Source organism: Nerophis ophidion, linkage group LG06 (assembly GCF_033978795.1).
Source record: "Nerophis ophidion isolate RoL-2023_Sa linkage group LG06, RoL_Noph_v1.0, whole genome shotgun sequence".
NCBI classification, from domain to species: Eukaryota; Metazoa; Chordata; class Actinopteri; order Syngnathiformes; family Syngnathidae; genus Nerophis; species Nerophis ophidion.
Window position 1 is genome coordinate 67,616,834 of NC_084616.1, and position 22,680 is coordinate 67,639,513.

At 40.2% G+C, this 22,680-nt stretch overlaps 1 protein-coding gene across 4 annotated transcripts in view; it reads right to left on the reverse strand.

The window, feature by feature from the left end:
* Positions 1 to 22,680, reverse strand: part of LOC133555154 (serine/threonine-protein kinase 24-like) — a 38,726-nt gene that overhangs the window by 6,762 nt on the left and 9,284 nt on the right. For all 4 annotated transcript variants that reach the window (XM_061904680.1, XM_061904679.1, XM_061904678.1 and 1 more), the window contains 9 exons: positions 16,929 to 17,159; positions 16,774 to 16,830; positions 14,215 to 14,323; positions 4,214 to 4,371; positions 2,079 to 2,264; positions 1,856 to 2,004; positions 1,519 to 1,642; positions 1,343 to 1,411; positions 54 to 190 (listed from right to left, as the gene is read on the reverse strand). In XM_061904680.1, coding sequence (XP_061760664.1) covers positions 54 to 190; positions 1,343 to 1,411; positions 1,519 to 1,642; positions 1,856 to 2,004; positions 2,079 to 2,264; positions 4,214 to 4,371; positions 14,215 to 14,323; positions 16,774 to 16,830; positions 16,929 to 17,159 — 1,220 coding nt within the window. The remainder of the gene's footprint in view (positions 1 to 53; positions 191 to 1,342; positions 1,412 to 1,518; positions 1,643 to 1,855; positions 2,005 to 2,078; positions 2,265 to 4,213; positions 4,372 to 14,214; positions 14,324 to 16,773; positions 16,831 to 16,928; positions 17,160 to 22,680) is intronic.

Below are 22,680 nucleotides of genomic sequence, written 5' to 3' on the forward strand. Positions count from 1 at the left end.
AATCTTAATAACGCAGAAAATGTAAATGTGATTCTAACGGGACATGTTCGTACCTCTGAAGCCTGTGGACCATGTGAGCCACCAGGGAATCGGTAATGCCGGGGTAAGCCTCTTCCGCCCGCAGGATGGACTCCTTCAAGTCATCAAGGACCAAAGGGTTCCGGCTTACCTGTTCCTGCCTGGACTTCAGCTGGGAATTAAACACAGAGTAGTAATTGTAGGTATTCACCACATATTGTAGGGAATACATATTTAACACGTACAATTACTAGATCCCTGCAGATTGTATATGTTAACCTCTTTACAAAGAGTGTGTAAATCTCCCTTGAATAAATAACCATACATTTATTCCAAAAAGAGAAAAATCTCAAGAAAATTAGTTTATTCTGCATGGAAACATGTGTTTTGCTAGTAAAGTTAAATGTAAAAAGATTCAAATGTTTATAAAAATATGTTGTTTTACGTCTTTCGGACTAGTCTGGAGTTGTCCTTGTCAAAAAGGGGGCAACATGGTTGCCGATCCCTCAATTAGATTGATCCCTAAAACCAGTGGTTCTCAAATGGGGGTACGCGTACCCCTGGGGGTATTAGAAGGCATGCCAAGGGGCATGAGATTTTTTTTAAATATTCTAAAAATAGCAACAATTCACAAATATATTTATTGAATAATACTTCAACAAAATATGAATGAAAGTTCATAAACTGTGAAAAGATATGCAACAATGCAACATTCAGTGTTGACAGCTAGATTTTTTGTGGACATGTTCCATAAAGATTTATGTTAAAGATTTATTTTTTTGTGAAGAAATGTTTAGAATTAAGTTCATTAATTCAGATGGATCTCTATTACAATCCCCAGAAAGGGCACTTTAAGTTGATGATTACTTCTTTGTGTATAAATCTTTATAATTGAATCACTTGTTTATTTTTATCTTTTTTTCCAAATAGTTCAAGAAAGACCACTACAAATGAGCAATATTTTGCACTTTTATACAATTTAATTAATCAGAAACTGATGACATAGTGCTGTATTTTACTTCTTTATCTCTTTTTTTCAACCAAAAATGCTCTGCTCTGATTCGGGGGTACTTGAATTAAAAAAATGTTCACAGGGGGTACATCACTGAAAAAAGGTTGAGAACCACTGCCTTAAACGTCTGTCCTTAGGTTAGTGAAAGCTCCAATAACAACACAGTATGCAGGCCGGAAAGTGTCGTTTAAAAAACAAACCAAAAAAGCAGGGCACCAAATACTTATTTCCTCTATTGCATTTGATGTTGAGTTAAATGGTTCCTGGTATTTAGTTGTGGCTATTTAGTTTATTACAGGTTGAAAAGTTTACCTCTGCGAATGCCGGAGAAATGACTGTGGACAGGTTCTGTGAATAAGGCCTCTTTGGAATGTCTATCATCTGCAAATAAACAGAAGGTGAGAGAAAGTACAGCACAAATAAACTAAAAGTAGGCAATGTGGAAAATCAACAAATGTCCTTTTCATCGAGCTGCTAATGTACAACACCTGCTCTGTCGCCCCCAACTGTCCCTCTCCATTTTGCAGCTTCTTAGGGTCTTTCTCCCGGATGGTGAAGATCCAGTCGTCGCTGCCAAAGTCGTTTCCGCCTGAAGCCTGCCCGTCCTGCTCCCTGTCGTACAAACAAACATGCTGTCATGTCAAGCAACATCACACATTCATTCATTATCCTGTACAGGGCCACGGATGAACTGGATAAACTCCAGCTGACTGCAGGGCACACACTGGACTGGTTGTCACTAAATGGCAAGGCACAATGCAGACATTCACACATGCAAACTTCAACGTCCATTCAATCTTATTAAGTATCGCAAACAATGCTTACGAATCAGACTCATCAGAACTGGATTCTGTGGTTCTGGACTGGTCAGCCTTCCAGCGTTTGTACTTGTCTACCAGTTCAGTTAAGTAGGATGTCTTCTTAGCATGGCGTACAATTAGCTTATGCTTCAGCAGCTCTTTGGCAGTTGGCCTCTGCAGGAATGAAACAGGCCAGATTCTCAATAACAGGCTGAAGGTACACATCTTGACCTGATAGGCGTACTTACAAAACTGGGCTCTTTGTTGAGGCAGGCTTCAACAAACTCTTTGAGTGGCTTGCTGTAGTTTCCCTCCAGGGTTGGGGGGTTGTTCTTTGGGATGAGAAACAAAACCTTCATAGGATGGAGCTCCGAGTGAGGCGGCTCGCCTTTCGCCAGCTCAATAGCAGTTATTCCCAGAGACCAGATATCAGCCTGAAAGGCACACAAGACATGTTGCTACACTTCCACCCAAATAAGGCTGGGTACTGAATTAAGTACCTTTATTGTTACCGATCAAATTCCGTTGGCACTAATGAATATCGATTCACGTAAAATCAAATGTTACCATTTTTTCTGTATCTGGGTTGCACGTGACGTCCTGTTTGGTTGCAGACTTAGTACGGGCTCAAGCACTTGGCGGGCAATCAGGCTTATTCTTAGCAGACTACTTCTAAGTAATGTTGCAATGATGATTAACTGCAATAAAATTCCCTCCGGTTAGTATTACCATTAAAATATTTTATTTAAAAAAAAAAAAACAATGGATAAATAGAGTTGAAGGCTTCATGGAATGAAAAAAATATTAAATGCTAATACTAATTATGAACAAAACCACAAAGATTTGTCTTTAAATATATGCATAAAAATTATTAACCCTTTTATTAGACTATCTCATTCCAGATTACTGTACTGGATCTCCCTATGTCTAGCATTAAAAAAATTACAGTTGGTACAAAATGCATCTGCTAGACTTTTGACAAGAACAAGAAAGTTTGATCATATTATGCCTATATATTGGTTCACCTGCACTGGCTTCCTGTGCACTTACTGTAAGATGCAACTTTAAGGTTTTGCTACTTATGTATAAAATACTACACGGTCTAGCTCCATTCGATCTTGCTGATTGTATGATAGTATATATCCTGTCCAGAAATCTGCAATCAAAGAACTCCGGCCTAATAGTGATTCCCATAGCCCGAAAAAAGTATGCGGGCGATAGTGTTTTTTATTTGGGCTCAATCCAGTACTCTAGAATTCCCTACCGGTAACAGTGAGAAATGCTACCTCGGTAGAAGCATTTAAGTCCCATCTTAAAACTTATTTATACACTCTAGCCTTTAGACCAAATACTATAAAAATGGGACCCATTACCTCCCTGCTTGGCACTAAGCATCAAGGGTTGGAATTGGGGGTTAAATCCCCCAAAATGATTCCCGGGCGCAGCCACCGCTGCTGCTCACTACTCCCCTCACTTCCCAGGGGGGTGATCAAGGGTGATGGGTCAAACGCAGAGAATAATTTTGCCTCACCTAGTGTGTGTGTGACAATCATTGGTACTTTAATTATTAAAATAGACCCCTTTATAGACGAGTTGATCTACCGTCTCTCTTTTTTCTGCTCTGCCCTCCTTATCAGGTGGCCACGGATCTGTATCGTCGAAGGAGGTGCGAGCTGTTCCAAGTTGGAACCACTCCTCTGTGCATCATTTGGTGACGTCTCTGCGCTGCTGACTTGTCTACACACACGAGGATCCCCTGCTGGCCCATTATAGACTGGACTCTCACGTTATCACCCGTATCTACTCGGCATCCATTGCACCTGTTACCCATGAGGGCGGGGGGTCCCAACATCTGCGGTCCCTTCCATTGTTTCTCGTTGTTCCCATTGGCTTGAGTTTTTTTTCTTGCCCTGATGTGGGATCAGAGGATGTTGATGTGGTTCATGCATCATCTTTGTGATTAAGGGCTATATAAGTAAACGTGTACTGATTGATTGATTGAAATTACTTGACACCACATTCACACACATCCTCCCACCTGCAGGACCCAATTATTGCAAGTTAAATGCCAACCGATTGGAAACACTATGCTTTACCTGACATAATGATTGATTGTGATTAATAATCTTGATTTCAATACTGAGAAAAATATTTGTGATTATTATTTTGGCCATAATCGTGCAGCTCTACTGTAAAGTCAGGCCTTCAAAATAAAAACATGCCACTTAAATAACAAGGGTACACCACAGTAGGCAGTTGTGTCTTTCCCCTGGGGATTTGGATTGTGTTTGACATTTAAGATTCCACTGTACATTAAACCAGCACAGATACTTACCATGTTTTGTCCACATTAGCAAAGTCATATCTGACAGGCTTTCCTCACCTTAGAGTCGTATGCAGACTGTTTAATGACTTCAGGAGCCATCCAGAAGGGCGTGCCCACAAAGGTGTTGCGCTTGATCTGGGTGTCGGTAAGCTGGCCTGCCACGCCAAAATCTGCCAGCTTGACCTCGCCTTGCTCAGAAAGCAGCACGTTAGCAGCTGTGGTGAGCAAAAAAACACCATAGTTATAGTCATGCAACATCAAAAAGTCTGATCAGAAAATTCAAACAGGGATTAATCTTTCCCAACCAGCCAGGCAACGGCTAGGTTTGACTAAAATCACCGCAAATCCAATTTCTTTCAGTCAAGTGAAAAAAAATAGGACCATACATTTACTCCACACATCTCATTGTAATACAAATAGTAACAGAAAGCACAGACAACATTTACATTAATATAATAATATACAATATAGAACACTAAAACAGTTGCTAACTTATAAATGGTTTAACAGCTACCCCATTCAGCCAAGGATGAATAGAATATGTTGTAAAGCCGGGGTACCACCAAAGACCACATATGAAAAGAAACTTAAGTGTCTGTGCGTGTCCAGTATATTCAGGTATTAACAAATATTTAGATTTTAGTAACAATTATTGTCTTTTTATCAAAGCACCGTTTTAATTTCTTCATTTCCACTGTAATTATTATTTTTGTAACAGCATTATGAACACAGTTACGGTATAAATAACTAATTTTAAATTAAGTAGTCATCTTTGTTAGTTAGCACATGTCTAAAAATATTTCAAGCTGAATTCCGAAGCCAATAGTTTAATTAGCGCCATAGGTCCGGGCTGATATTCTATAAATCAATTAAACCAACGATAAATGAAAATTAAAGTCGGTAAATTTTCCAGCGTCGATAAATTGCAATATGCATGCTTCAAGGGCATTCACGCTTTTGTGGCTTTCAGCAGCTAAGAGCGGACTTGATTTACGTTTATTACTTCGAATGCATTTTTCTTTTTTAAATCCATCCGTCGTCATGTCTTTCATTATGATTGTGAACGAAAAAACATGCAGTTCCCCTTTAAAGGCCAGATGTTCCTGTGTGTTTTTTTGCCCAAGTTAAAATTGTTGGTAACATATCGGGTTTTGTACTTTCAATATTGAATATTGTTACTTTACAGATTATTCAATTTTCATACATTTTTATTGCTATTTATATCATATGGCACATTTGGCACAGGGTTCAGATAGATGCCAAATCTTCTCAAATAATGTATATTGTGTTTTTATTCTTCAATGAGCAAATATAAAAATCTCTGATGTTAAATATGTTATGGGGTATAAAATTACGTAATTAAGTACTCTTACAATGAGGTAACCGAGTTGCTAACTCAATTACGTTTCGGGTGAAGTAATTTGAAACTGTAACTAATTATTTTGAGGTCAGATGACCAACACTTTTAACAAATAGTATTTTTAAATAAAAAAGGCGACATTTTAGATAAGTACAACAAAGCTTGACAATGTATTTAAGATCACACGCGGATTGATGGTATTCAGGGAGTCAAGATGCTCTTTGTGAGGGCACGGCTCTTTTTAACCATGGTTTGAATTATGCCAATTAGATTGATCCTTTTACGAGAGAATGGCCTTATCAATACAGGTGCTGACAGTTTGGAAATCTAGAAAGGCTTCATGACTCCAACTTGGACGTACACATTCGTAGCAGAAAACTTACAAGGGAACTGCTCTTCTTTTGGAATTTTGCCTATTGATACAACGTTTAAAAGTCAAGATCAGAAAACTTTTAAACTTGAGATCCCTCGCCAATCAACAACTGCATTTGAAAACGAAATAAAGGGTATTAATCGGGACGAGCTCCAACAACATGACCAAGTACATGCCTGTTGTAATCAGCTAATGTCTACTATCGGACACATTATTGATGAATTTATTAGAAAGCGAAAAAAATCCCACAGAAAATTTCAGTTACCATGGATTAATGATGATATCCGGATATTAATGATAAAGAGAAATTATACCTTAAAAACTTTTATCATAACCCGTAGTGACACCAATTTGTAAATATTTAAAGGTTTGCGTAATCAAGTAGTTAAACAGCTCAGAATGTCCCAATCAAACTATTACATCCACATGCTATATTAGAGGCCAAAGGAAATGGCAAAATGATCCGGAAACTACTACATAGCTTATTAAACCCAAACCCAAACCCAATATAAACTTAAAGTAGGAGACGCCATCATTACTGATTGTACACAAGTCTCAAATGAGTTCAATACATTTTTTATAGAATCTGTCAAAAACCTTTCCTCGGGTTTCTCTTGTATGACTAATGATGACCAAATAACAGACATAACTGATAAACAAGACAGCTCATTTCAGCTCAAGGAGGTTAGTCAGACAACTGTCCTAAATTACATGACCTAAACACCACACACTCAAAGGATATTTATAACCTAGACACAGCTTTTCTTAAAAAATATAGCGGCATCCTTATACAGCCTCTTCCCCGTCTTATTAATATTTCCATTAAAACTGGGCAATTCCCAAATGGATAGAAAACTGTACAGGTAATACCACTTTTAAAATCTGGTGATGCTGGAATGACATCTAACTACATACCTATCAGCCTTCTTCCAGTTTTATCTAAAGTCCTGGAGAAGATTGTTTCGGAACAACTAATGCACCACCTTGAGACAAATCACTATTAGAATACCCTGCAATTTGGATTCAAACGTAACCATTCTACAGAATCTGCCACTTGTTTTTTAACTGAAAAGATCAAACATTTCCTTGACAAAGGACAAGTAGTCGGTGTCGGTGCAGTATTTCTAGACGTAAAAAAAGCTTTTGATACAGTCAATTATGTCATTTTAATTTCAAAACTAACTAAATTAAACTATCCAAACAGTCATTGTCCTGGTTTGAGTCTAAAAGGCTGTGAACAATGTGTCACCATTGATAATGTGAGATCTTCCTTCCGGAAAATTGGAACAGGGATACCTCAGGGTAGTGTCTTGGGATTGAAACCATTCAGTCTATACATCAATGACCTACCAGATGTATGCACAGTAGGGGTGTAACAGTACGTGTATTTGTATTGAACCGTTTCGGTACGGGGGTTCCGGTTCGGTTCGGAGGTGTACCGAACGAGTTTCCACACGAACAAATTAAGTAACCGCCTAAGCTAAAGTCTTAACAAGCTGCTCCGCTCCATTCTGCCTCTATCTCCTACACAGCACCCAGCATTGTCTCACCCAACAACCATCTGATTGCTTACATATATAGCGGTAAAAGCCAATCAGCAGTGCGTATTCAGAGCGGTAACAACCAATCAGCAGTGCGTATTCAGAGCAAATGTAGTCAGTGCTTCAGTGTCGAGCAGATAGGGGTTTAGCAGATGAGCAGCGGATTCTCCCCAAATTATAATAAACACCTCCCAGTCAACGTTCGAGATACAAAAAACAGCTCAGTTCACTCGCAGTCCTGGCTTGAGGTGAAGGCTAATTAACTTTTAGCGTAACGTTAGCTCATTTTGCAGTGTGTCTGTTAGCTCATTGTGCGGTGTGTGTGCGTGCGTGCGCATGCTAGTGATATAATAAAGTAACTGCATCATTAAGCCTACATGAACTCCATGGTGTTCAGGGGTGAATAGTCTCTCCTATTGCAATTGTGCTATTTTTTCAGCTTTAGTTACATTAATCATTGTAGTAATGTAGCAGCCTCGTTTGAATGGCAGGGTCCCTGCTATCACATGTTGATAAATATATAACATTTACATAATAGAAATAAACTACAGACTTCCCAAATGCTGTAATAAATTAAGCATTATGAGTTGACTTGAAACTGTTTAATGTTGCACTTTTTAAATGTAGAAGAAAAGTTTTGTCATTTTATTTAATCTGAGCAACAACTTGAGGCAGTTTAATGTGGATTAACATGGACATAATTATTATAGTGTTCCCAATGTTAAAAGCATAAAGCCATTGTTTCCAAATCTGGTAAATAAATAACCAAAAAATTAATAGTTTCATGTTTTCTTACTGTACCGAAAATGAACCGAACCGTGACTTCTAAACCGAGGTATGTACCGAACCAAAATTTTTGTCTACCGTTACACCCCTAATGCATAGATATAGATTTACAGATGTATGCGGATGACACAGTCGTATATACATCAGGTAAAACCTGTACTCTAGTTGCTGAAAAGTTAAATGCTAAACTAGACAAAAAAGCATCTTGGCTAGCATCATCCTGTTTAACGCTAAACACTAAAAGGACTAACTCTGTCTGCTTCTCCATAAAACAGCTGCCTCAAACAAACCTGAATATAAAAATTAATGAGGAGCTCATTGAACAACTATCTGAAGTCAAATATTTGGGATTATCATAGACTATCATCTGAATTTTAAAAGTTACATAAGAAAATATGTAAAACCCTGGAGGTAAACCTAGGCTGTTTTAAGATGATAAGAAACTGCTTAACTCTCAGTTGTGCTTTTACTTTTATAAATTCAATAATTCTTTGTGTGTATACGGAGGATACTGCCCTCCAAAATAGTTTCACTGTCTTTGATGAAATAACATCAGAAGAATTGTTACAACGTGTAAATGGAATAAAACAAACATGTTTACTTGACCCACTTCCTGGGAAACTTATCAAGGAGCTCTTTGTATTATTAGGTTCATCAGTGCTAAATATTATAAACGTATCTGTTTCCTCTGGCACTGTTCCCCAGCATTCAAAAAAGCGGTTATTCATCCTCTCCTTAAAAGACCTAACCTCGATCCTGACCTCATGGTAAACTACCGACCGGTGTCTCACCTTCCCTTTATTTTGAAATTACTCGAAAAAATTGTTGCAGAGTAGCTAAATGAACACTTAGCGTCCAACAATCTATGTGAAACCTTTCAATCCGGTTTCGGGGCAAATCACTCTACGGAGACAGCCCTCGCAAAAATGACTAATGATCTATTGCTAACAATGGATTCTGATGCATCATCTATGTTGCTGCTCCTCGATCTTAGCGCTGCTTTCGATACCGTCGATCATAATATTTTATTAGAGCGTATCAAAACACGAATTGGTATGTCAGACTTAGCCTGGTCTTGGTTTAACTCTTATCTTACTGACAGGATGCAGTGCGTCTCCCATAACAATGTTACCTCGGACTATGTTAAGGTAACGTGTGGAGTTCCCCAGGGTTCGGTCCTAGGCCCTGCACTCTTCAGCATCTGTATGCTGCCGCTAGGTGACATCATACGCAAATACCGTGTTGGCTTTCACTGTTATGCTGATGACACCCAACTCTACATGCCCCTAAAGCAGACCAACACGCCGGATTGTAGTCAGCTAGAGGCGTGTCTTAAGGAAATTTAACAATGGATGTCCGCTAACTTTTTGCAACTCAATGCCAAGAAAACGGAAATGCTGATCGAATATTGTTACACACAGTCAAACTGTTTTTTATTCGCTTGAATAACTCTGCCCCCCAATTGCTCTGCAAGGCTATTACAAGACTGCAAAGTGGTACCAGATCTACCACCCGGGCAAAGTCAAAAGGGAACTGTTGCGTTCCATTCCGTAGAATATCTTTTGCACGGACTGCCTTTTCAATGAAAGGACCACAACTATGGAACTCTTTACCTGACACTTTGAAAAGTATACCTGCATTTGTCACTTTCAAAAAACAAATACAATTATGGCTAGTTGAGCAACAATCGTGTTCCCATTAGGGCTGGGCGATATATTGATATACGATATATAACGCGGGTTTGTCTCTGTGCGATATACAAAATGACTATATCGTAATATTCGAGTAGACGTTCTCACGCAGCTGCGGGCATTACACTCTCCTCCTCTTTCCTGTGTCTCCTCATAGACAAGCAGGCGCACATTCATACGTCACTTACTGTCACGTCATACGTCATACGTATACGCCCTCGCCCAGCAGAGAGGTCGCGGCGTGGCTAACGTTAGCTGTGATGCTAGCAGGTTGTTGCGGAGAAAGAAGTGCGGATCTCGTAACAAATGAAGGAAGAACTAATTCCCAAGAAAAACAGCACGGGGTCCATCGTCTGGCGGTAGTTCGGCTTCAAGCGGGAATATGTCGAATAGACAACTTTAATTTGTCAAGTGTGGGGCACAAGCGTTGCTACCAAAAGTAGCATTACTGCTAATATGTAGCATAATTTGAAAAGTCACCTGCTAATAACTTTAATAAATAGTTTTGGTAAATTGACTTAGTTGTGATTTCCTTCTCTGCATGAAAGTGTAAAAGTAGGATATATTAGTGCAGTATGAAAAATAATGTTTTAATGTAGACACATAGAATCATCATACTGCTGTGATTATATGCATCAAGTGTTCATTCAAGGCTAAGGCAAAATATCGTAATATATATCGTATATCGCGATATGGCCTAAAAATATCGCGGTATTAAAAAAAGGCAGTCAGTATAGCCCAGCCCTAGTTCCCATGTTTAGTTTTTTACTAATTTTTACTATTGTTTTATCTAGTCTGCACTTTGTGCTATTATTATTATTGGCTTTTATCTACTTTGCACTTTGTATTATTTCTATTATTATTATCGACTCATCTTTGCCGTATTCTTTTTTTTATTTTCCTATTTTAATGTTGTTGGATCAGTGTTGTTGTTGTTGGGGACAAGTGTTGTAAATTAGCTTTGGCTACAAACACTATGATGCATACATTGGATAACTGTTTCAGATGTCTAGTTTTTGTATATGTCCCTATTTCAAATAAACCATCCATCCATCATCTTCCGCTTATCCGAGGTCGGGTCGCGGGGGCAACAGCCTAAGCAGGGAAACCCAGACTTCCCTCTCCCCAGCCACTCCGTCTAGCTCTTCCCGGGGGATCCCGAGGCGTTCCCAGGCCAGCCGGGAGACATAATCTTCCCAACGTGTCCTGGGTCTTCCCCGTGGCCTCTTACCGGTTGGACGTGCCCTAAACACCTCCCTAGGGAGGCGTTCGGGTGGCATCCTGACCAGATGCCCGAACCACCTCATCTGGCTCCTCTCGATGTGGAGGAGCAGCGGCTATACTTTGAGTTCCTCCCGGATGGCAGAGCTTCTCACCCTATCTCTAAGGGAGAGCCCCGCCACACGGCGGAGGAAACTCATTTCGGCCGCTTGTACCCGTGATCTTATCCTTTCGGTCATGACCCAAAGCTCATGACCATAGGTGAGGATGGGAACGTAGATCGACCGGTAAATTGAGAGCTTTGCCTTCCGGCTCAGCTCCTTCTTCACCACAACGGATCGGTACAACGTCCGATCAACGTCAAATAAACCTTTAAAAAAAACATTCACAATCATTATGAGAAAAGACAATGGATATACATTATTTTATGCATTCTAATAACATAAATAAATGTAAATGAAAGTCTGCTTATAATTTCAAACATCCCAAAATACTTAAATTTTTTTTACTTGAATATTAACCAAATATTAGCAATATTTTTATTAAAAGTGCTAATGCAGATGAACTATTTTCAGCGGCGCCGTGATCAGAGGGAGCGAACAGCATGCGCTGCTGTGTTGACATCAGCGGCTGATGAGCTGCTCTCACGCTTCAGAGCTCGCAAAAGTTTATTCTAGATCATAAATAAACGCTCTTACCTGGATAGTCGAAGGATGAAGACATAATCTGACGAGTTAGTCAACTTTGGCATCCAATTAAGACCCCAAAAATGGTGAAAAATACACAAAAAGATGTTTGGTTCCACCCCTTTTTCCTTGTGAGGATTATGACTAATTCTAGATTCAGATGGGAACATATGAACATCCTCGGAGTCGGCATCCTTGTGACAGCAGACATTGTACATTAAGTGATGTTTTATTATGTTTGTTGGCTCTCAGGATGTCCGCAGTGAGTAGTAATCAGTGGAAAAAAATGGAATGTTGTGATGCATTTTTAAAAGTAATGCGCCACCAAATTCTTAAAGGGGAACATTATCACAATTTCAAAAGGGTTAAAAACAATAAAAATCAGTTCCCAGTGGCTTGTTTTATTTTTCGAAGTTTTTTTCAAAATGTTACACCTCCCGGAATATCCCTAAAAAAAGCTTTAAAGTTCTTGATTTTCGCTATTTGCGATGAGACTGTCCATTTCCCTGTGACGTCATACAGGGCTGCCAATACAAACAACATGGCGGTTACCACAGCAACATATAGCGACATTAGCTCGGATTCAGACTCGGATTTCAGCGGCTTAAGCGATTCAACAGATAACGCATGTATTGAAACAGATGGTCGGAGTATGGAGGCAGATAGCGAAAACGAAATTGAAGAAGAAATTGAAGCTATTGAGCGAATAGCTATTAACGCTATTCGGCCATAGCATGGGTGTACCTAATGAAGTGGCCCACAGCATGGCTGCCGTATTAGCATCGCCGGTAAATGTGCAGACCAAACGATCAGGACTTTCGCATCTTGTGACACTGGAGCAACTTAAATCCGTCGATTGGTAAGTGTTCGTTTCGCATTAAATGTGGGTATCTAGTTTCAAATGTACATACAGCTAGCGTAAATAGCATGTTAGCATCGATTAGCATAGCATGTTAGCATCGATTAGCTGGCAGTCATGCTGCGACCAATTATGTCTGATTAGCACATAAGTCAACAACATCAACAAAACTCACCTTTGTGATTTCGTTGACTTAATCGTTGCAAATGCATCTGCAGGTTATCCATACATCTCTGTGCCATGTCTGTCTTAGCATCACCGGTAAAATGTGCAGACACTCTGGCAAATTCAATGGGGGTCTGGCGGCAGATTTTTTGCCAGTGGTGCAACTTGAATCCCTCCCTGTTAGTGTTGTTACACCCTCCAACAACACACCGACGAGGCATGATGTCTCCAAGGTTCCAAAAAATAGTCGAAAATAACAGAGCTGAGACCCGGTGTTTGTAATGTGAAAATGAAAATGGCAGGTGTATTACCTCGGTGACGTCACGTTCTGACGTCATCGCTAAAAGACCGATAAACAGAAAGGCGTTTAATTTGCCAAAATTCACCCATTTAGAGTTCTGAAATCGGTTAAAAAAATACATGGTCTTTTTTCTGCGACATCAAGGTATATATTGACGCTTGCATAGGTTTGGTGATAATGTTCCCCTTTAAAATGATAAAAATATACAAAATATGTTAAATGAACTGCGATGAGGCGGCGAGTCGTCCAGGGTGTACACCGCCTTACGCCCGATTGTAGCAGAGCTAGGCACCAGCGCCCCCCGCAACCCCAAAGGGAATAAGCGGTAGCAAAGGGATGGATGGATGGATGGATGTTAAATGAACGGTAAATGGGTTATACTTATATAGCTCTTTTCTACCTTCAAGATATTTAAATCGCTTTGAAACTATTTTCACATTCACCCATTCACACACAAACACATTCACACGCTGATGGCAGGAGCTGCCATGGAAGACTCTGATCACGGCGCATTCTTAAGAACACAACAAACGTGACTAAGAACCAGGAACCCTCAAGTTGCTAGCACGGCCGCTCTAGCAACCGAGCCACACCATCCAGAGTAAAAGTACATGTAACTATAAATGTGTCTGTTACTTTATTACATTTACAGTGTGTATATAAAACCTTTATAAAGGTGTTTGGATGTCTTGTGGAGGGCTTTGTAGGCGGAATGGACCAACTACCATTGGCTATATTGTAAGCAAAATTGATTTGGAATGCATTTAAAAAAGAAAAATATATGTGTTATTGTCTTATATACAAATGGTGATTGTTAGGCAAAAATCCCCAAAAATGTGCAGAAGTTAAAAAAATTATATTCAAGAATGTATCTGTAACGAATTACAGTATAATCCTCTTTTTCTCTCTATCCTGTAGACAGACAGAGGAGCGATCACATTCATTAAAAGACAAATCTTTCTTTTGACTTTGTGGATTAATTTAGAGTCTTTCTACTATTATCTGGTAGGAAATATAACTGTGGAGGAGTGACAGCAATGCAGTCAAGGTTACAGGTGTGTGCATCTGTGCATACCTTTGATATCCCTGTGGATCTTCTTCTCCGAGTGTAGATACTCCAGCCCCTTGAGGATCTCTCTCAGTATGGTGGCGATTTGGGTCTCATCCAGAGCACCTGGCTCCATCTTTGAAACAAATCCAAAACAAAACAAAACATTTCAGGTGCTAACCGTACAAACCATGAGCTCAACATCTGAGCTAATGTGCACCGCACCCTACGGTATAAAATTGTGGAATAAATCCTTAGATCTCCGCTGCACTGACTCAATTAAACTTCTTGATTTAAATGACAAAGACCCTTAATGGGTTATGAGTGCTCTGCTATTTTTAGGAACAGACTTTAAAAAAAGAGTAGTCATAGAACGTCTGTATGACAGGCATGTTCTGTGTTATGGACCCAAACTGGGTCCGTAACACAGCTTTGGGAAATCTGTTGCAAAAATGTTAGCAAGTAGGTGACCTGACCTGCCAGTGAAATATTATTGCATGACAAACTTGATCAATCTGCTTTGTGTCCCCTCGAGTTCTCACTGTGTCTTTCTCCTTATCAGTGTCAATGATTTACTGAGCTGCTCGATCCATTTGACATATTTGCAACATGTATGCAAGAGCATAAAAAATTCCGGACATGATACTACAGTTTTATGACTTTGTGTCGTAAAAAAATATTGCAAAAACAACATACGCCCATTCAAAGTACTTGGGTAAAAAACAATTAACAGTGGAGCACTTCAATTATTAGCATGAAATGCAAGTTTATTTAGTTACAGCAATGTAACCACCAATATGTCAAAGCTAAGGTGAAAAGGGCAGCTTCAAATTTAAATAATGAACAATTTTACTTGTATTTGTATTTTTTATCAGGCGATTTTGTGAACCGTTATTTTGAAAATATTGTCAAATTGCTATATTTTTAAAAAATGCTGTGAAGTAAGAATCAGAAGTTACTGACTTTTAGCTCATGCACTAACAGATCCGACAGAGACAATTGTTTGATTGCTGTTTTAGGAGGGTCTTCAATGCAGCTTTGATAACAGGCTTTATAATACACATTAAAGACATTTTTATTTATTATTTTCAAAATTTTGACTGACAAACTTGAGTATTTTATAGCCTCACAAAAATGTCAGCATTTAGGGGATTTTTAATTCAGCCCGGATGTTGGTGAGTGCAATTTCAGAAGTCTATGCAGCTATGCTTTAAATATTATCATCATCATGGGTGGATCAAAATTGGATTAGATGGTGTATCCAGATTAGACACCATTATTACATGATATGTTATCATCCACCAGAAATGACACACTACTTCCTTTTTACATTACACACTAATGTCTGCTTGAAACAAGCAGCTCCTGATTAGTGAGCTGTTTTTATTTTATGCCTTTAATTTGCAGCGCTGTTGATGTCATCATGTAAAATGTAATAAAATAACATCAGTAAAAGATCTAGAAATGTTAAACATACATTGAAAGACGAATGTTTTTTTTTTATTCTTTAGCACTATCATTTCAGCCGTTTTGCATTAAATTATGCCTTTTTAATTTATTTTTAAATTTTTTATGGGGTTTTTCATTAATTCATTTCTACAATGTTCCACGGGCCGTTGAGAAAGAGCCATTCCACAAATGACCCATAGGTCACAGTTTGAACACTGCTGATTTATGTACATCACCAAGAAGGCCAAGTGTTAGCAAATGGCAGAGGTGTGTCTCTAAGCTTTCTTTAAGCAAGGTTCCTTGCTTTTAAAATGTTTTGTAGACCCGCTGCACGGTGTTGATAATCCCGACAACCTGGGCTTGTGGAGACGCATCTTTGTTCTCGTTCGCACTGCAAATACTTTGTATTTTGTGAAAACTCGTATCTACATGACACAAGACCCACTCCTCACTTTACTTATGAATATTTGGACTCACTAAATATAGTGACAAAGTTGTAAACTGGGAGCACCAATGTCTTCTGCTACATCTCTGACAAAACAAGTGTGTTTGCAGTGACGTAAAAGCCGAATTACAATATCTGCCATTATGATTATACTGTACTGTAAATTGTTAATGAGTGAGGGCAAACCGGCAAGTACGCATTTGTAGTGTGGAAAAGTTCAATGTTTATCAATGTGCGCCTCAAATAAAATGATTATATGGGGTTGAACACTGCCTCTGCTTACGCCTCCCTTCGCATGGGTGCTGTAAGCCCGTTGGTCCACATTAAAATTTATGCTCCTAACTTTACCATTAAATAAATGAGAAAATTACTATCAGTTACTATATAAATATAAATTACAATCCATCATTTTTAGTAATTAATTTACTGGCATTACTCAAGGAGTCTTTTTACCTCTACCTCAAACTCTCGTCTAGTCAAACCTCTCATGACCACAGGCAATAGCTTTCAAAGGGACACGATTGTAGACCTGCAAATGACTGGGATGGACGACTACAAGAGCATCAGCAAGACATTTGAAGAGGAAGAGAGCAGTATTTGTGCAGTAATTGATAAATGTTATAAACACAAAATGAATTAAATAAAAAAATTAAATAAACTAAAACGTTAAGTACAAGAAAATGCAAACCCACCAAATCTAAAGCAGAGCCTCCTCCTAAATACTCCATGATGATCCATAACTTGGTGTCCTGCCAAGTTAAAATAAGAATATAATGAGAGTAATGGCCTGACAAAGATTTTCTGTCACTTGTCATTTCATGATGATGCCTGTACATGTACTACAAACCTTCAAGTAGGAGCCGTAGTACTTAGTGACAAAGGGGCTGTCACACTGGCTCAGCACAGTGATCTCCTGTTGAATGTCTTCAATCTCATCCTCGGCTTCCTCCAGGTCAATGATCTTGATGGCCACCACTTTCTGAGTTCGCTTGTCGATGCCCTTGAAGACCTCGCCAAAGGAACCCTTGCCAATGCGCTCCAGCTTGGTGAAAAACTGCTCCGGGTCTACTCGGACATTCTGAGTGTCATACAAGGAAGCACGGTTGATTTATAGGGAAATCACCACATTCAAGACAGGGTGTGATTGCATTCAATATAGCGGAATGACAGTACACGTATTTGTATTGTGATATCTCAATATGGTACAGAGGTGCAACAATCTCCCACACAGTACACAATAAAATTGAGGGACAAGAAGTGTTTATGGCGTCACAGGTTGACCCAATAAACAAAAACAGTGCAGTCCTGTCTCTGGCTAGAAAACATTACATCATCAAAACATTTTTTTTTTACAGTATAAAGACAAAACGCTTGCATTCATGTTGCATTTTGTAATGACGTACACAGATGAAAACATTTTTACTTGAGATCGATTGATTCGGTTTTTTTTAGGGCCGATTGAGCAGATAGTATTTACAGTATAAATTACATATTGGCGTCAAAATTTTGAATATTACTATTACCAACTCAGGGTTTCCCACACAATTTATTTGTGGCGGCCCGCCACAAAAGAATTACGGCCGCCACAAATCAAAAAATTAAATAAAATAATAATAATTTATAAAATAAAATAAAAAGTATTATTTTATTTTTTTTCCGGAGCAATGGGACTCTGTCTGTGAATGGAGCTTGTAATTACATATTATATAAATATGTAAATATTATATAAATATGTATATAAATATGTACATAAAGTGTTGTAATTATATTCCAACTCCGCATTCTTCTTAGTCATCGCCACTAGTATTTATTTTCAATTTAGTCTGCTTACAGCAAAGCCAAAAGGAGCTCCTCTAAAACCCAATAAATAGCCTTTCAAAAACCACCAACAATACTCCTTTTAAATTTCGTGATTTGAATACTGACAAAATATTAATGATATTGTTATTATACATGCTGACACAAGCAAACTATTTATAGTGGCACCGTAATCACCAACGTGTGTGCCTATTTTAATTTTCCTGAGGGAACTCTCCTGAAGGAATCAATAAAGGAATAACTAACTAACTAACTAACTAACTACCTATCTATCTGTTTACATCATCGAGTGAACTGCTGCTTCCTCGCTTCTTTTCTACCTCTAAGTTTATTGTAGATCATAAACCATCTCACCTGAAAAGAATAAGTCTGAGTAGGTACTCCAGCAAGTTGGTACACTTTTGACAGCCATTTAGGAACCGAAACTGTCGTGGATGACACAAAAAGACGCTTGGTCCCCCCTGCGGCCCCACTGCGTTTCTTTAATGTATGTTGCTGTATGTACACTTTTGATCCAGCAGAATTGGTCACATTCTCAGTAGGACCATAATAAATTCATAAAAGAACCACACTTCATGATTTTTTTTGTGTGACAAGTATGTGCTCCAATCACTCTATCACAAAAAAAAAAGAGTTGTAAAAAATTATTGGAAACTCAAGACAGCCATGACATTATGTCCTTCACAAGTGTATGTACATTTTTGACCACGACTGTATATTTGCATCATTAATACAAAACATCAATAAAGGTTTTTGGATGTATTTTTAACGGTTTTGTAGGTGGAATTGCGCGGCTGTTTTAGGCTCCTTTGTAAGCAAACTTATGATCATATTAATTGTATATTTAGAATGCAAAACATTTCAAATAACATCCATTGTAATGTCTTTCATAATTATTGTGAACAATATACAAAATTCACAAAAAAGTGCAATTCTCCTTTGAGTCATTCAAAGCCCTCCAGTGTACAAGGACTGTTTACATGTATTTTTAAACAATATTTAAAAGGGGAACATGATGACGGGTGGATTTCTTTTAATGCACTCTAACTTGTAAATAAACGTAAATAAAAGTATTTGGGAGCCCCTCTATTACGCCAATAAAATCTTATAAAAAAAAACATTAAAATACTGCCATCAATACTTTATTTACATTACGTGATTTGAATCTTATCAATCAATCAATGATTATTTATATAGCCCTAAATCACTAGTGTCTCAAAGGGCTGCACAAACCACAACACAAACCACAACGACATCCTCGGTAGAGCCCACAAAAGTGCAAGGAAAATTCACACCCAGTGGGACGTCGGTGACAATGGACTATGAGAAACCTTGGAGAGGACCGCATATGTGGGCAACCCCGCACCCCCAATGGATGTCGAGCGGGTCTAACATGATACTGTGAAAGTTCAATCCATAGAGGATCCAACACAACCGCGAGAGTCCAGTCCAAAGTGGATCCAACACAGCAGAGAGAGTCCCGTCCACAGTGGAGCCAGCAGGAAACCACCCCAAGCGGAGGCGGATCAGCAGCGCAGAGATGTTCCAGCCGATACACAGGCGAGCGGTCCATCCTGGGTCCCGACTCTGGACGAGCGGTCCATCCTGGGTAACGACTCCGGACAGCCAGTAATTCATCCATGGCCACCGGACCGGACCCCCTCCACAAGGGAGAGTGGGACAGAGGAGAAAAAGAAAAGAAACGGCAGATCAACTGGTCTAAAAAGGGAGTCTATTTAAAGGCTAGAGTATACAAATGAGTTTTAAGGTGAGACTTAAATGCTTCTACTGAGGTAGCATCTCGAACTGTTACCGGGAGGGCATTCCAGAGTACTGGAGCCCGAACGGAAAACGCTCTATAGCCCGCAGACTTTTTTTGGGCTCTGGGAATCACTAATAAGCCGGAGTCCTTTGAAGGCAGATTTCTTGCCGGGACAAGTATTAGCATTTTGCTATTATAAGCGCTAACACAGACAAACTAAAGTAGCGCCATGATCACTATTGTGTCTATGTATACATCATCGAGTGGTCTGCTGCTTTTTTGCTTCCTTGCTCCCTGTACGTTTATTCTGGATCATAAATCAAACATTTCACCTGGGCAGAAGAAGTCTAAATGGATATTTTGACAAGTTGGTACACTTTGACAGTCATTTAGGACCCGAAACTGGCGAGGATGACATGAAAAGACCAATTATGATTCCCAGGCGGTGCAATCGCTGCTGCCTACTGCTCCCCTCATCTCCCAGGGGGTGAACAAGGGGATGGGTCAAATGCAGAGGAAAAATTTCACCATACCTGGTGTGTGTGTGACAATCATTGGTATTTTAACTTTAACCTTCTTGACACCGCATCGGCTGCGGAAGCGGAGGAAATTCGGCAGCCTTCTTGAGAGGGGTATTTACTCAGCAGCAGAAACAACGAGGAAGAAGAAGAATTGTTCTGCATATTCTTGCTGAAATCTGCTAATCATGGAAAAAAGGTCACAGGGGGATTACTTTTCACAAGTAAGAGTGAAAATTAATATTGGTTGTATTTTGTGAACCAAATATTATTTTACAGTAAAATTGTGGCCAGCTAGAGATAAACTAAACTGAAAATCAATTTAGTATTTTGTAAATTACCATAGATTAAATGCGCTGACACTTCATTATACCTGTCAGCAGATGAAGATGTTGCCCCTTTCAAGATGGCGGTCCATCTGATCAGCGCCAATAGGCAGTAGTGGTCAAAGCATTATCCATATACTGTATATGATGTCTGTGGTATCAACTATCAAGTTTGATGGGGCCATTTTGTTGTCTCGTGGTTGATTCTCAGCGTAGAGTCAGAGTAGAAAGTAAAAATGAGTGCTGCATGGGGCCAAGAAATGGTCGATAAAACAAGAAAAGTCACCTCTAAAGTTTGGCTGTTTTTTTCGTTTGTTTTTTAAACAGACTATAGTTCTTAGTTGCGCTCCTGTCTTTACTTCTTAACCCACGTCCATTTCCTTTTTAGATGTACGGAAAATGCAGGACTGTAGAGATAAAATACATTTTTCTACAAAATAACAAATCCATCCATCCATCCATCATCTTCCGCTTATCCGAGGTCGGGTCGCGGGGGCAACAGCCTAAGCAGGGAAACCCAGACTTCCCTCTCCCCAGCCACTTCGTCTAGCTCTTCCCGGGGAATCCCGAGGCGTTCCCAGGCCAGCCGGGAGACATAGTCTTCCCAACGTGTCCTGGGTCTTCCCCGTGGCCTCCTAGCGGTTGGACGTGCCCTAAACACCTCCCTAGGGAGGCGTTCGGGTGGCATCCTGACCAGATGCCCGAACCACCTCATCTGGCTCCTCTCGATGTGAAGGAGCAGCGGCTTTACTTTGAGTTCCTCCCGGATGACAGAGCTTCTCACCCTATCTCTAAGGGAGAGCCCCGCCACCCGGCGGAGGAAACTCATTTCGGCCGCTTGTACCCGTGATCTTATCCTTTCGGTCATGACCCAAAGCTCATGACCATAGGTGAGGATGGGAACGTAGATCGACCGGTAAATTGAGAGCTTTGCCTTCCGGCTCAGCTCCTTCTTCACCACAACGGATCGGTACAACGTCCGCATTACTGAAGACGCCGCACCGATCCGCCTGTCGATCTCACGATCCACTCTTCCCTCACTCGTGAACAAGACTCCTAGGTACTTGAACTCCTCCACTTGGGGCAGGGTCTCCTCCCCAACCCGGAGATGGCACTCCACCCTTTTCCGGGCGAGAACCATGGACTCGGACTTGGAGGTGCTGATTCTCATTCCGGTCGCTTCACACTCGGCTGCGAACCGATCCAGCGAGAGCTGAAGATCCCGGTCAGATGAAGCCATCAGGACCACATCATCTGCAAAAAGCAGAGACCTAATCCTGCGGTTACCAAACCGGAACCCCTCAACGCCTTGACTGCGCCTAGAAATTCTGTCCATAAAAGTCATGAACAGAATGGGTGACAAAGGACAGCCTTGGCGGAGTCCAACCCTCACTGGAAATGTGTTCGACTTACTGCCGGCAATGCGGACCAAGCTCTGGCACTGATCGTACAGGGAACGGACCGCCACAATAAGACAGTCCGATACCCCATACTCTCTGAGCACTCCCCACAGGACTTCCCGAGGGACACGGTCGAATGCCTTCTCCAAGTCCACAAAGCACATGTAGACTGGTTGGGCAAACTCCCATGCACCCTCAAGAACCCTGCCGAGAGTATAGAGCTGGTCCACAGTTCCACGACCAGGACGAAAACCACACTGTTCCTCCTGAATCCGAGGTTCGACTATCCGACGTAGCCTCCTCTCCAGTACACCTGAATAAACCTTACCGGGAAGGCTGAGGAGTGTGATCCCACGATAGTTGGAACACACCCTCCGGTCCCCCTTCTTAAAGAGAGGGACCACCACCCCGGTCTGCCAATCCAGAGGTACCGCCCCCGATGTCCACGCGATGCTGCAAAGTCTTGTCAACCAAGACAGCCCCACAGCATCCAGAGCCTTAAGGAACTCCGGGCGGATCTCGTCCACCCCTGGGGCCTTGCCACCGAGGAGCTTTTTAACTACCTCAGCGACCTCAGCCCCAGAAATAGGAGAGTCCACCACAGATTCCCCAGGCACTGCTTCCTCAAAATAACAAATGTGCTACTTGAAAATGAAATTAATTTGGTCCAATAATATTTAAACATTAATTACTGCATTCTTGAATAAGAATAACAGACCAAATTAAATGTTACACGGCCGTAACTTCCTGGCAGTAAACCTGCAAAGAATATAGT